Source organism: Pyxicephalus adspersus, chromosome 4 (assembly GCF_032062135.1).
Source record: "Pyxicephalus adspersus chromosome 4, UCB_Pads_2.0, whole genome shotgun sequence".
NCBI lineage: Eukaryota > Metazoa > Chordata > Amphibia > Anura > Pyxicephalidae > Pyxicephalus > Pyxicephalus adspersus.
The window spans coordinates 52,804,854-52,818,038 of NC_092861.1; the positions used below are offsets into that span (position 1 = coordinate 52,804,854).

A 13,185-nucleotide genomic window follows, 5' to 3' on the forward strand; every position below is an offset into this window, starting at 1 on the left:
TTATTTTTTTAAATATATATTACTCATATATTGTGTGCTTGATGCTGTATATTAATTCCACATGTGATGACTGTAACTTTGTAAGGCCAAAAAAGAAATCCAAAGACAATAAATGGTAAAGACAGACAGGCCTTCTGCTTAATACTATATGGACAATCTACTGGGTGACTGCCCAAAGGGGAAACCATTCTAGGATGATCTCCCCACTCCACTAACATTACACCAAGAATGCATTGCCACCCTAGTAAACATGCAATGTAAGTGAACGGATGTAAAAGGGGCTGAACCAAAAAATTCTGACAGTGTTGGTTTTTGTGCTTTTACTGTTCTGATGACACCTACATTTTTTGTACAGACATCACCCACTTTTCTTGTACAGGAAAAATATCCCCAATGGGGGGGTCACAGGCAGGTTAAGGCCAGACAAACTAATTCATCTACATTCTACATTCTAGGACAAAAATAAAATGAATGAAGATATTCCTTTAGTATATTTGGTTTGTATCTTTTTTTTTTTTTTTTTCTGTTTTATTTTTTAAGTATTTAAAATGATTTCCCATATTTAATTATTCTACCCCCAATATGTCTTAGATATTTCAGCACAACCTTTATTTTGAATTGTGAGGGTTTTGTCATTTTTTGTGAGGATTCACTGAAAACTCAGACCCATGTGAATATGTTCAAGCATTATAAAAATAAAAAAGCCATTTTCCCAGGGTAATGAAATATGACTAAAGAGTTCGGTTTCTGTAGGAGGCCTTTTGTCTTTTCCTTTTTCCTAAAATAGATGAAGACAACCATTGTGGTCCAAAGAGAGGGGATCTTCTCTTTGGGTCTCCATAGATCAGCTTCATAATAAGCTCCCAAACCACTAAGGGACAAATGGGTTTCTTAGCTGAAAAAAGAAAAATGCTGAAATGTTTTAAGCCCTATTACTGCCCCCATCCATACAAACAGCCAGAAATACATGTTTCAACAACACCTCTTCATTATCATATAATTTACCAATTTGATTTTTTTTTTTTTGTGAAAAAAGAAATACTAGCTAGGAATACCAATTCGTTCACATTTGAGGTCATCTCATACTGGCTGTGTCAGGTTTCTTGGTTGGGAATCTGGCCTTCCTTCCCCTTATCTGTCTGTGTGCTTGTTGATTCCTTATTCAATGATTTGTTTGACCTCTTAAAGTGGAACTTCAGCAACACATTTTTTGGAAGGGTTGGGTAGCTACAAAAGACCAGTGAGGGCCTCTGAATTGTATTTAGGTTTCCTAGATAATAGTATTTAGGTTTCCTAGATAATAGGATTGATCCTATTTCCTGTTGTGGTGGGACATAAAGTTTAGGGAATATTGTGCAGGTATAGACATCAGTAAATTGTTCATTCCTTCTCTACTCAAAGTAAAACAGAGAAAAGATCTGGAATTCCACTTTATGTTGCTGTTTGAGTTACTGTACCCTAAATTAGTCTCATCAATTCTGAGTAGGGCAGAAGTTGGGCTCCTGTATACAGCCTGGATCTGGAATACAAAGGTCTTTACAGAACCTGGCATGTAGACTAGAGAAGGTGCTTGCAAGTACTGCACAGGGCTTGCATTTAGCAACATTACTAGTTAAGATATAGAATCACTTAAATGTGAAACTGCACCCCTTGTACTGGTACACTTTGACAACCCCCCAGTCCTATTCTCTCCTATCCTCAACCCAGCAAGTTAGTATCTGTGCAGAAACTAAGCATCGCGCATACACTTCCCAAAATCTTCTCTGTCTGGCTGTGCTTATATCCATAGGTGCTTTTCTTCCACACGGGACTTGACAGAGGTGAAGTAAAAATCTATATGTAAAATTGTCAACATATGTTGCAGTGTACAAATTGGACAATCCTGTCATTTCCTCTTCATACCTGTGATACTATTCAAGCTTGTTTCTTTGAATGATACACCTATATTTGTTATAATTATATAATTATATATATATATATATATATATATATATATATATATATGTGTGTGTGTATATATATATATATATATATATAATATTTTTTTTTTTTTTGAAGGACCCACCGAATCACAGTGAAACACGTACAGTATATGTTGCAAACAGGTTCCCTCAACATGGCCATTATGTTCCTCAGAAATTTGCAGATAACAGAATTATATCCTCCAAGGTAGGTACTTTGTTAATTTTCACATGCCTGATTTTCAAATAACCTGGTATAGATCAGTTACTTGGTTTATAGACTGGGAAGCCTTCACTAGTGTATGTCAGATGCTGTGAAGGCATTTGTGAGGATTAGGTCCTAAGACTGGAGACTTAGTAAAAATCTAGATAGCTTAGATAGAGTAGTGATGAGTCATTAGTGTGTAAAGGTTTAGACCTGTAAATACCACAATCCCCTGACTATTTATAAGTCTCCTAGTTCCATAAATGTAATTGCAAAATGTAAAATGCCAATTTTATCACACTATTTTAATTCACTAGTCCTAGTACAGAGAGATGTTAAAGACCAGCCTTACAAATATGCATACAATTCAGCCCCCATGATCCCACCAATTCCACACATACAATGCAGCAAAAAAAAAAAAAAATACATAAAAAAAACACAAATACAATACAACCTCCCATTACCCCACAACATAAACACATACAACCTATTATTCATAATGGCTGCTGCAGGCTGCACTATAGCCATGAAATGTATTCTTAATGAATGCAGGGAAATATGAGTAATTCCTTTCTCTAATATTTTCCTTTTTTTCCCCTTACAGTACACCGTGTTAAATTTTGTTCCCAAAAATTTGTTTGAGCAGTTTAGAAGAATAGCCAATTTCTACTTTCTCATCATATTTCTAGTTCAGGTAAGTTGGTACTATTGTACATGAAAATAATGAAAAAGTTATGGTTTATAGGCATGGGTAATAATATAATAAATACTTGTACCTTTAAGGAGGGTATCTTGATTTTTTTTTATCGACTTCTTAAGGAAAGTTCTGCTTTGTATCATTGCTGCTGTCAGATTTTAGGAATCATGGGAATGTTCTAAAAGGAAGTTGTAGCCACAACTACTCTGTTGAATGTAAGTTGGCATGTGATAAACCTTAGGTGCCTGAGCGAGAGACAACATTTGACTAAGTTTATATAATATTACTTGTGTTGACAAGATTTTTGTTCATTTTAGATGAATTGTGGATTCCATAAAAATCTATTGGAATGCCCAAATTACTGGTCAAATGTACAACAAACAAAACACACCAATCTTTGTTATATATGAATTAGATTGTAAATTTGTGTTATTTTTCATTACCACAATCCACCAAAATTAATCAGCACTGTGTGAAATAGAGGTATGTTAGTTGCAGGATAGTGGTATTATGTGCTGGTAGAAATACCTGAACAGGATGTATATTGTTATTTTGAAAGTAGCTGTATATGATATAGAACTTAATTTATTTTTATATATGTATCAGAAAATGATATAGGATAAAGCACTGTAGGTGGCAATATGTGTTAGAAATACCTGCAAAATTATTAATTTGGATGAAACATATTGGAAGGCATCATTAGGTGGCATCATCATGTGGTGGTGAAATTAGCTGGGAAGAATTATGGTAACCAGGCACTGATAAAATTTCTGAATGTCGATTCAGTGAAAATTTTTAAATTCATGGTTGAAATTTTAATTAATCAGTCACTGTGCTCCCACTTCTACAACAGTGCCTAAGTGGTCAAATTTGAATTCATATGGTTTTTTTTATTATACATTTAAATCAGCATTTTAACTGTGGCCTATTTAGCAGCAATAAAAAGCAATTTCCTAAACACAGTTTCTTTTTCTTTGTCAGCAAAAACAAACTGCTTAGAACATTGCCATAATTATTGTGTGAAAATAGTTAAGTTTTAGAACAAGTATGACTCATTCGCTAATGGACATTTGTTAATTGGCCCTTTCAGGTCTTAAAAAAATTGTTAATTAACTGAATGAACTTTCCTTGTAGAGGTAGTTGTATTCACAGATGTCCACTTACCTTAGATTACCTTGATAACATTTTTGTCTTCACAAATGTTTTATATGAGAATAGTAAGAATCTATGCATTAATATTTTTTTCTACTTGCAGCTTATGATCGATACTCCAACAAGTCCAGTAACAAGCGGACTTCCGTTATTTTTTGTAATTACAGTGACAGCCATTAAACAGGTATATAAAACCCAAAACCGAAACTTTATATAAAATCAACTCGTCTTTTCTTTAACAATTCAAATTACTTGCTCACACTGATTTGCCCAGTTTACCAAATACCTCTTCGAGAAATCTGTTTTCTCTCCATGAAATTGCTTAATAGAATTTTAAGCTAATGAATATATTTTCTACAAGTATTTACAGATACATTTGGATAATGTATATGTGCCTGCCTAGGTAAATCCTGTACATATTGTGCTCTTTGTTTTTATGGATAATAAGATTTGTGTTCATTTTTTTTTATATGTAAACAATGCACAAACTTTTGTGTCCTAAAAATCTATTTTTGACAATATGAAATATCCTGGAACTAATACAGTTGCCAAAGATGCCCACCTAAGGAAAGACAAATAACCAAAAATCGCTGTACTTTCTGAAAACGTTTTTTTCACAGCATCCGTTTACCATGATCATTTGTATGATGTCATATTCTTGTCTTCCTGTATCAATTGTCTTAGAAACCACATGAGAGCTCAGTGTGAAATGCATAGTAGTTGGTTTTGAGAGAGCCCTCATGTGACTTATTCTTCTGCTGCATTTTCAGGGCTATGAAGACTGGTTGCGACACAAAGCAGATAATGAAGTCAATGGAGCGCCAGTTTATGTTGTCCGTAGTGGAGGCCTTGTTAAGACAAGATCAAAAAACATCAGGGTTCGTGTGTGTGTATTTATGTAATATGGTTAGGTAGCACATGGATACAGATTTTGTTTTCACTATTTATTTTTTTCTTTTAGGTAGGTGATATTGTTAGAGTAGCCAAAGATGAGACTTTTCCTGCTGATCTGGTGCTGCTATCTTCAGACAGAGTGAATGGCTCTTGCCATGTGACGACTGCAAGTCTGGATGGAGAGACAAATCTCAAAGTATGTGATTGGTGTCCCTGTTACATTACTCTCCTACCCTAGTAATGCAGGCTTAGGCAGCCTGCTACTTGTGAGCCATAGCTGCATCTGAGGGGTGGGGGTTATGTTTCCCATTTCTGGGGTACTTTTCTTGGTGACAGAGATTAATCTTTACAAAAAAAATACTCACTAGTCACCACTTCCAGAAATCATTTTGTCCTTTTTAAACCCAGAACATATCTGTAGACATCTGCTAAATAATAAGTCTGCATCACATCCTAAAAGTTGATCAACACATTGGACCTGATTTTTTAGGGCTTTCTAAGACTGGAGAAGATGGACTATCAAGCGTAAACCTGGGTTATTCCACAAACCAGGAATCGATTTCTTACAAATCATTTTCTATCAGTTGGCAAATGTTTTCAATACTGGACCAGACCCATTTCAGGTTTGCGGTTTTGAAGAGCTTTTTGTTAGTGTGCAGCACTATAGATGAAAAGCTTGCCTAAAACTTGAAAAACACAGAGCTCATAAAACTATTCAGAAACTCATATCGTTTTTTAAAAAACATATTCCAATTGTTGCACTTAAAATGTAAACAGTTGTTACGATCATATGCAAAGGCTGGCATGCAGACAGGTAAAAAGTAGGTAACTATACAGATGTGATAATCACATCTGCATAGACCAGCAAAAACAGGGAAAGAGATGCCAGTCTTTTTTAAGGGATGCTTAAGTACTGGGGACTTCTCACCAATGTTGGCTGAACAAAGAACCCATTAAAAAAAAGAATCTAAAAACAGCTGGATTTTGTAACTCAATGCTGTTTGTTTACTTCTCTACATATGTATGGTGTGTATTTGTGTAGCCATTTTGGCACAGCCATGGAATAAGAGTAGTAGTATGAGTAGCCCTCACGAATATAATTAAGTGGTTAACATGGAGTATATATGTATAGCTCACAAAAAAAAAGATCTTGTATTTTAGGTGACCACAAAAGAAATATACAGATGACATCAGTTTTTACAGCCCTTTGAGCTAAATGTTAGTGTACTAAATGTACACTGAGATCGGGGAACTTAAAGTCCAGACCACCTGTTACCCAACAGTATATGTTTTCATGATTTTCTGTAGGTATTTATCTTATAGACCCTTTCTTAGTAGTAGTTCTGAATCCCTTATGCTGAAAAAAGTACATGGACAGGGTTGATTACATGAACTAAAACATACAAATTCCTGTTAATATGCATATTAGCCAGTTCTGTATGAAACTATTTTGGTAACAATGTATACAACCACAATTACCAGTGTGTCTTGTTTTCTTTTTGCAGAAGATATTTTTATTAGAGCTTCTTAGTATATGTGGGTAATTGTTTTTAAGGAAGAAAATGTGTGTATGATTTGTCTTGAGAAGACAATATTGGTGTGACTAGCTTTTGTACTATGTAAGTTATTTGCACTGCAGGCGTCCTGAGGCTCTATAGCTGCTTGTTTTTATACAAGAAACTTGTTCGAAAATAAACACATAGGTTTCCATTAGTGACAGGTTTCCATTAGTGACCACTTGTGGACTGCCTGTTATGTGTGAGTTACTTACCCAAAACAAGTATGCTGGTAAAGGAGTTTAATTTCTGACTTTCATTCTTGTTGCTGCTCCTCTGTTGTGAGAACACAGAAGTGAATATATTCATGGTTTAAATCTGTTTTCAGACACACTTTGCTGTTCCTGAAACAGCAGTATTACAGTCTGTTGCAAACCTGGATTCGTTAATCGCAGTCATAGAATGCCAACAGCCAGAGGCAGACCTTTACAGGTGAGTAATCTTTTTAACACAACAGTAGATGAAGTTTGTATTGGTAAAAATGCTTGCCCTTAATTAATACTGAATGGTAGTGTACATCTCAGCTCTAGCAGATAAACCTAACAACCCCTGTGAACTTGTATTTTGGCTAACTGTAAGCACATAATAACTGGTCCTATAAAAAGTAGAGTCTTGCTACCCATAATAGTACTTTTTTTTTCATCATCTGAGTGAGTCCGATTTAGAAGAAAGTGGATATCACTCTTCACTGTCTGTTACAATTTGCTGGATAGGATTCAATCTACCTATTTCATTACTGGTGCACCTAATCTTTACCTAGAAAATATAATGTTTATGCTATTTCATACTAAATGCAGCTTGGAAATTCATGAATTGTACCTAAAGTGGCTTATGTCTGTTTTTAGGTTTATTGGAAGGATAACCATACAACAACATTCAGAAGATATAGTAAGGTAAACCTCTCTTGAGTTTTGTTTTAGATTGACCCTTGCCATGGGTCTGGTGTATAGACCAATAGAAGTGTATAGAAGTAGATCATATTTAAAGGGTGCTTAAATAAAGAGTTCTGTATATCTGAAATTCATAATTGTGTGTGTGTGTGTCCATTCTTTATTTTCTTTTTTTACCCCACAGATCTCTTGGGCCAGAAAACCTTTTACTTCGGGGAGCAAGGTTGAAAAACACAAAGGAAATTTTTGGTACATTTATTCCCTTAATTTTTCTACTTCATTTTTCGGCAAGTTTGCCTCAACTTATTGTGTGAAGAGCGTGTGACTTACTCCATTTAAAAACCCCAAAAATAGGCTGCATCCATCTTTATTTTTTTTTTTTTTTTTATTATTATTATTATTTTACTTTATCCGGTAAAGTGTTCTTATTGACAGCTCAAAAAAAATGTTACAATCCTTACAAGCAAATATAGAATCAAATTCTCTTGCTGTGTTTATCTTCATCATGATAAAAAAGGCAAACTCCCCACCACCCATAAAGCAGTAGGAGCTGCGCCTAGGCTGTTTTCTGTATCATAGAAGCTCTGTGCTACCCATTTGTTGTGCTTTTTCAATGGACACAATATAGTTTAGAGTATGTTTTGTACTGAAAAGCAGGTGCTTTCATAAAGAGAAATGATTTTTTAAAATTAGTTCTGTCTAGTGATTATAAATAATTATTTGACTTTGAACTATACTTTATTTGTTCTGTATTGTACTGGTATCTACCAATAAACTGGTAGCACAACATATGGAACTGTTTGGGTAAGGTCATTGATAGGACTTCTTTAGACTTTATGTGGTTCCTTATAACTATTTCCTTTGCATTTGTTTTGTAGGAGTGGCTATATACACAGGAATGGAGGCAAAAATGGCCTTGAATTATAAAAGTAAATCGCAGAAGCGTTCTGCTGTGGAGAAGTATGTTGTCAATGTATCCTCATTTTAAATGACACAAACAATAAATAAAACTTAAATAATATATTAATGAATAAATTTAGTATTAAATAAAATGTATTGTTTATATGACTTCACACCTCCCTTAGTTGGTATTTTTTATACCCACCACTGTAATTTAGCACTTCTATATCCTGGTTTAATTGTTTGATCGTATATAGAGGTTCTGATTTAAGATCAGTTTTTGTAGATTTGTCTGTGGTGTTAATGTTTTTGGACACGTTAGGGCACAGATTCTGACATATGACACAAAGGGCTCTATTTATAAAACCGTGAATCTGACAGGAAATGTTTGAGGGAATGTCAGAGTCTCTGTTTTATAAATAGAGCCCAAAGTGTTTAAATCAGCTATTCTATTTATTAACCCAAGCATAAGACATAGATCAAAAAAAAAAAGTTGTAGGCCCTAGTGCACATCATGGACAGTAAACCGGCTTAGTAGTAGTGATGTAATGTATACTTTCAGTTAGCTGTCAAAGATTATTTAAAAAAACACTGTTAACTATTGTTTTTTATAAACTATTTAGTATTGTTTGTATTTTGTGTTGATGAATATGTGTAGGTCCATGAACAGTTTCTTGTTGGTATATTTGATCATCTTGCTGTTTGAGGCCATCCTAAGCACGATCTTGAAGTATGCCTGGCAAGCCGAAGTAAAATGGGATGAGCCATGGTACAACCAGAAAACTGAACATGACAGAAATAGCAGTAAGGTTTGTAGAAATTTCATCATTGCATGTATAAATGATTGATTGCTAAAAATATGCCACATCTAGTGTGGTCACATACCACTTCAGTACACAAACACTTATTAATATACAATGTATGCCTAACCAATGAGGTGTTTTTCTGCATCTGCTTCTTTTGATGTGTTATGACTTTTGGTTCTACATGGTAGCGTCAGCATATTGGCCTATTTGGGTTTATGATTGTTGTGGTCAAAAAGACCAGTAACAGTGTTGTCAAAGAGTGCAAAAACTAGCCTCAATTGACCTTTGTAAATATTCAGTGTGTGCAGTATTGCGAATCAAACATGCTTTGCTCAGGGATATCAACTTGCATAGGCCAGTACAGTATTAAATGTTTAAAATTCAAATTCCTGTTCTTTGAATAATGTTGCAAACTGTCAGGGTAAGGCTACGTACAGACGTCAGATGATTCTCGTCCAATTATAGCTTTAGGGCTAGTATCAGAAGAGAACCTGACATATGTACAGTGGCTGTCTGATGTCATTCATGGATCCATCCTGGCGGATCCACGAAAATGTAAGTGAAGGGGAGAGAATGACGTGGGGTGCCGCTCACTCGTTCTCCCCCTTCCCTCCTCATGGAGTTGAATGGTGCTGTATGTACAGTGCTCGTTCATGCATCTTTCAGTGTGTTGTCGTTCGAAAGGATGGTGAAAGATCTTTTCCAACGACAAAGGTCTGACGTGTGTAAGAGCATACTTTAAATCTAGGTTGTGCAGACATTAGGCAACTTAAACAGGTCTTCGATTACCAGCTCCACTAATATACTGCCCCTGTCCAATTTTCTAAAGGTGGTGGTTAGCTTTCTCATTTGTAAAGCTACCATTGCAGCGTGCAGCTTAAATGCCATATGAAGGCTTTTCATTTTGCCACCTGATTACCGCATGCAATACACATTAAATTATGTTGTATTGATGTTTTTAGTACTTCCTCTAGCAGTTGCAGCACATGTTGACTGCATTTAATTTACACTTGTGTTTTTACCCTAACAACATAAACATAGTTTATTTTACAGAATAACAGGTGGTAAGTTGTAGTCATTCGAGTCCTCATATTTTCCCCACTGTGAGATGTGGTTATGCCAGTGTCTGCAAGTCTGCATCATGTGTCTACAGCTAAATTAACTGACCCACTTGATGTACTAACTTTATTGGAAAAAAACAAAATCATGATGTGCTATAACCTGCAATAGAAGCATTTTATGCAAAATGTACAATTTATAGTTAAATCATTACATTACATTTAATCATTTTCACATAATTCTGAATGCAGACAATTTTTCAAAACAGACATTATTATGGAAGACATAAATAAAGCTTGCAGTTATTCTATTAGGTCAGCCTACCCACCTGAACTCCAGCTAAATGGGTTACTACACACTTCAAAGTTATAGTGGTTGTTTTATTTGTTAGTTACAAACTACAGGTGAAATAGAATAGTTTCATCACTCCAGACTGTTTATTGGACAGTGAAAGAACAGACACTTACTTGTTTTGGTGGCATTTCTCTTTTCATTTTGCTTTCTCATCTTTTATCAAAATGTTTATTGATAACGCACACGTGTGTTCTGAAAATTCTTTTGTCAGTATGTGTGCTAATGTATACTTAGCTGTATGAGTTTGTTATATTGGTCTGGAATTCAGCTTTAATTCTATGTTCTGTGCAGATATACAATATACACTTAATTGCATAAATTAAGAACAGTCAATATATAGATCTCTATAATTTATCCATCTCGTGTATGAACTGTGATCACATGGGTGATGTGCTATACCTAAAAACATTGTTGTCTTCTGCTATTATGTCATAACCTCTAAAGAAAAGGCTCTTTTAACAATTGATGTAGTTTTCTTTTAGTCTGTATATGAGCATACCTTCTTCAATTACATTGTGGTATTGTTTATTTTGTTTGCACTGACATTTCCCTTTTTTTCACCAGATTTTAAAATTCATTTCTGATTTCCTGGCATTTCTGGTTCTTTATAATTTTATAATTCCTATATCACTCTATGTGACGGTGGAGATGCAGAAGTTCCTTGGCTCTTTTTTTATTGGTTGGGACCTTGACCTTTACCATGAAGAAAGTAATCAAAGGGCGCAGGTGAACACTTCCGATCTGAATGAAGAGCTGGGACAGGTAATGTGGCAACTTGTAAAATGAACAGATTTTTTTTTTTGCATGCATGTTTTTCACACAGACTGTTTAAAAGTCAGATCTAGTATTAAAATGGAACAGTTATCATCAGTATGTACCTTTTATGTACTATGCATTTCTCCAACTTTTTTAGGGAAGCTGCCTTTTTTAATGTGTTAAAGTATATTTTGACAATTCCTAAAGTGACTATCGCCTTTTTTTTGAAGATAAAAAAAAACAAATGCTCAAACCACATCAATTTTCAATTTATTTTTCAGCTTCCAGCTCAATTTCTTAGCACTTACAACAAGATGATAACACATTCCCAGTTAACTCACTAAAGCATTACAAAAGCTTCATTCCATAATCACTTTCAAAGTGGTATAGAAGGGGTCAGTAGTGTAGGATCGAGTGCTAACATCAACTGCTGAGTGGAGTCCTCTCTGCTTATGTCATACAGCATGGAGGAAGCACCTTCCCGCTAGTTCCTTTGCCAGCAGAATCAGTTTTTGGGTACCTATAGTCGCCAGCCATTTTCCAACTTCCTTCCTTGGCATTCAGCATATAATATGGGGGGGTACAGGTGGTTGGCCTGGTGTCAGGAAATGTAAGCGGGTAGGTGGCTTCCTAGGTGTTTTTGGCAAGCTGGCTCTAGATAAAGGTGACACTGACAAACACGGACACCACTTATATATAGCTGTAATATTACTGAGCAGGATATTGAACACCAATCACTCTCTTTGTAGTGATTGAAATGTGTTGTATGTTGTGTGTTTTCCGCCCTTTTAGAAAAAAAAACATGTTAGTAAAAGATTTAGACTATAAAGTTATAGTCAGTTTTTTTTAAATTTATTCAAGAATTACTTTTTTTCCCACTTGTTATTTGACATCTTCATTCATGGAAAATTAAATTGGTCTAATGAGCTGCTTAAGCTTTCAGAATGCTGACTGGCTTTGTACCAATTTTAGGAAGGAATTGGCTAAAATGGTAGAAAGCCTGGAAAGTTCACCTGTTTTCTAAGGTTTGATGGAAAAAGTTCTGTTTTTGCAATCCTGGGCATCTGTGGAAGGAGCCTTTTCTTTTACAGGGAAAAAAAGCCAATCTCACGTATGTGCACTAGGATCAGCATTTATTTTTCCTATTTACAGTAGGCTACATCTCCTGATCTTATGCTTGCGCAATGCGAGATCAGATGACATAGCAGAAGCTGGAAGACAAAGAAAGATGGCGGCGCTCATTTTTGTTTTGCTTTAAAAATGATGGGGCAGGAATAAGCTGGAAGCAGATGACTTGGCCTCTCCCTTTCTCTGAGGTGTTAGGTCTCTAAGGCCTACTTCATAGAAGCCTTTGTTTACATGAATTGTTATGATGATCACCAATATTCATTAATCAACTGTATGAGCTGCAATAAATACCTTTTATGTTAGTGGGCTGTGTCTAATACTAAACATCAAAATTTCTGGATTCACAGTTGTGCATGGGACATAAAGGAAAGATTTGCATGTCTCTGGCCACAATTTTAAATTACTTGCAAATTTAAAGACCTAAAACCTATATTGTGCCTCTTTAAATTGGTTTCATTTTCATAATATATTATGACTTTTGTAGAACAGCTGTGCATTCAGAAATTCTGGCGTGTAGCAGGGTTAAGGTTTGGAACTGGTTATCCAGTACCTGTGCAAAACAGATAAATTTTCTCTGCTGTCTGTTACAAAAGTGAAAAGGTTTTATTGCATGTGCAAATGACATGACTTTTTATTTTGATCGTTTTTAGGTGGAATATGTGTTTACAGACAAAACAGGCACTTTGACAGAAAATGAGATGCAATTTAGGGAGTGCTCAGTAAATGGAATTAAATACCAAGAGATTAACGGAAAACTTGTGCCAGAAGGTGTAACTTTGGATTTTCCTGATGGAGCCTCTACAAGCTTGGTAAAATATTTCTTCTTT

At 35.1% G+C, this 13,185-nt stretch overlaps 1 protein-coding gene across 3 annotated transcripts in view; it reads left to right on the plus strand.

Moving 5' to 3' along the window:
• Positions 1-13,185, plus strand: part of ATP11B (ATPase phospholipid transporting 11B (putative)) — a 47,165-nt gene that overhangs the window by 14,622 nt on the left and 19,358 nt on the right. For all 3 annotated transcript variants that reach the window (XM_072408156.1, XM_072408157.1, XM_072408158.1), the window contains exons 2-13: positions 2,059-2,169; positions 2,771-2,860; positions 4,119-4,199; positions 4,786-4,893; positions 4,977-5,105; positions 6,794-6,897; positions 7,311-7,358; positions 7,540-7,604; positions 8,234-8,315; positions 8,914-9,064; positions 11,039-11,236; positions 13,009-13,167. In XM_072408156.1, coding sequence (XP_072264257.1) covers positions 2,059-2,169; positions 2,771-2,860; positions 4,119-4,199; positions 4,786-4,893; positions 4,977-5,105; positions 6,794-6,897; positions 7,311-7,358; positions 7,540-7,604; positions 8,234-8,315; positions 8,914-9,064; positions 11,039-11,236; positions 13,009-13,167 — 1,326 coding nt within the window. The remainder of the gene's footprint in view (positions 1-2,058; positions 2,170-2,770; positions 2,861-4,118; positions 4,200-4,785; positions 4,894-4,976; positions 5,106-6,793; positions 6,898-7,310; positions 7,359-7,539; positions 7,605-8,233; positions 8,316-8,913; positions 9,065-11,038; positions 11,237-13,008; positions 13,168-13,185) is intronic.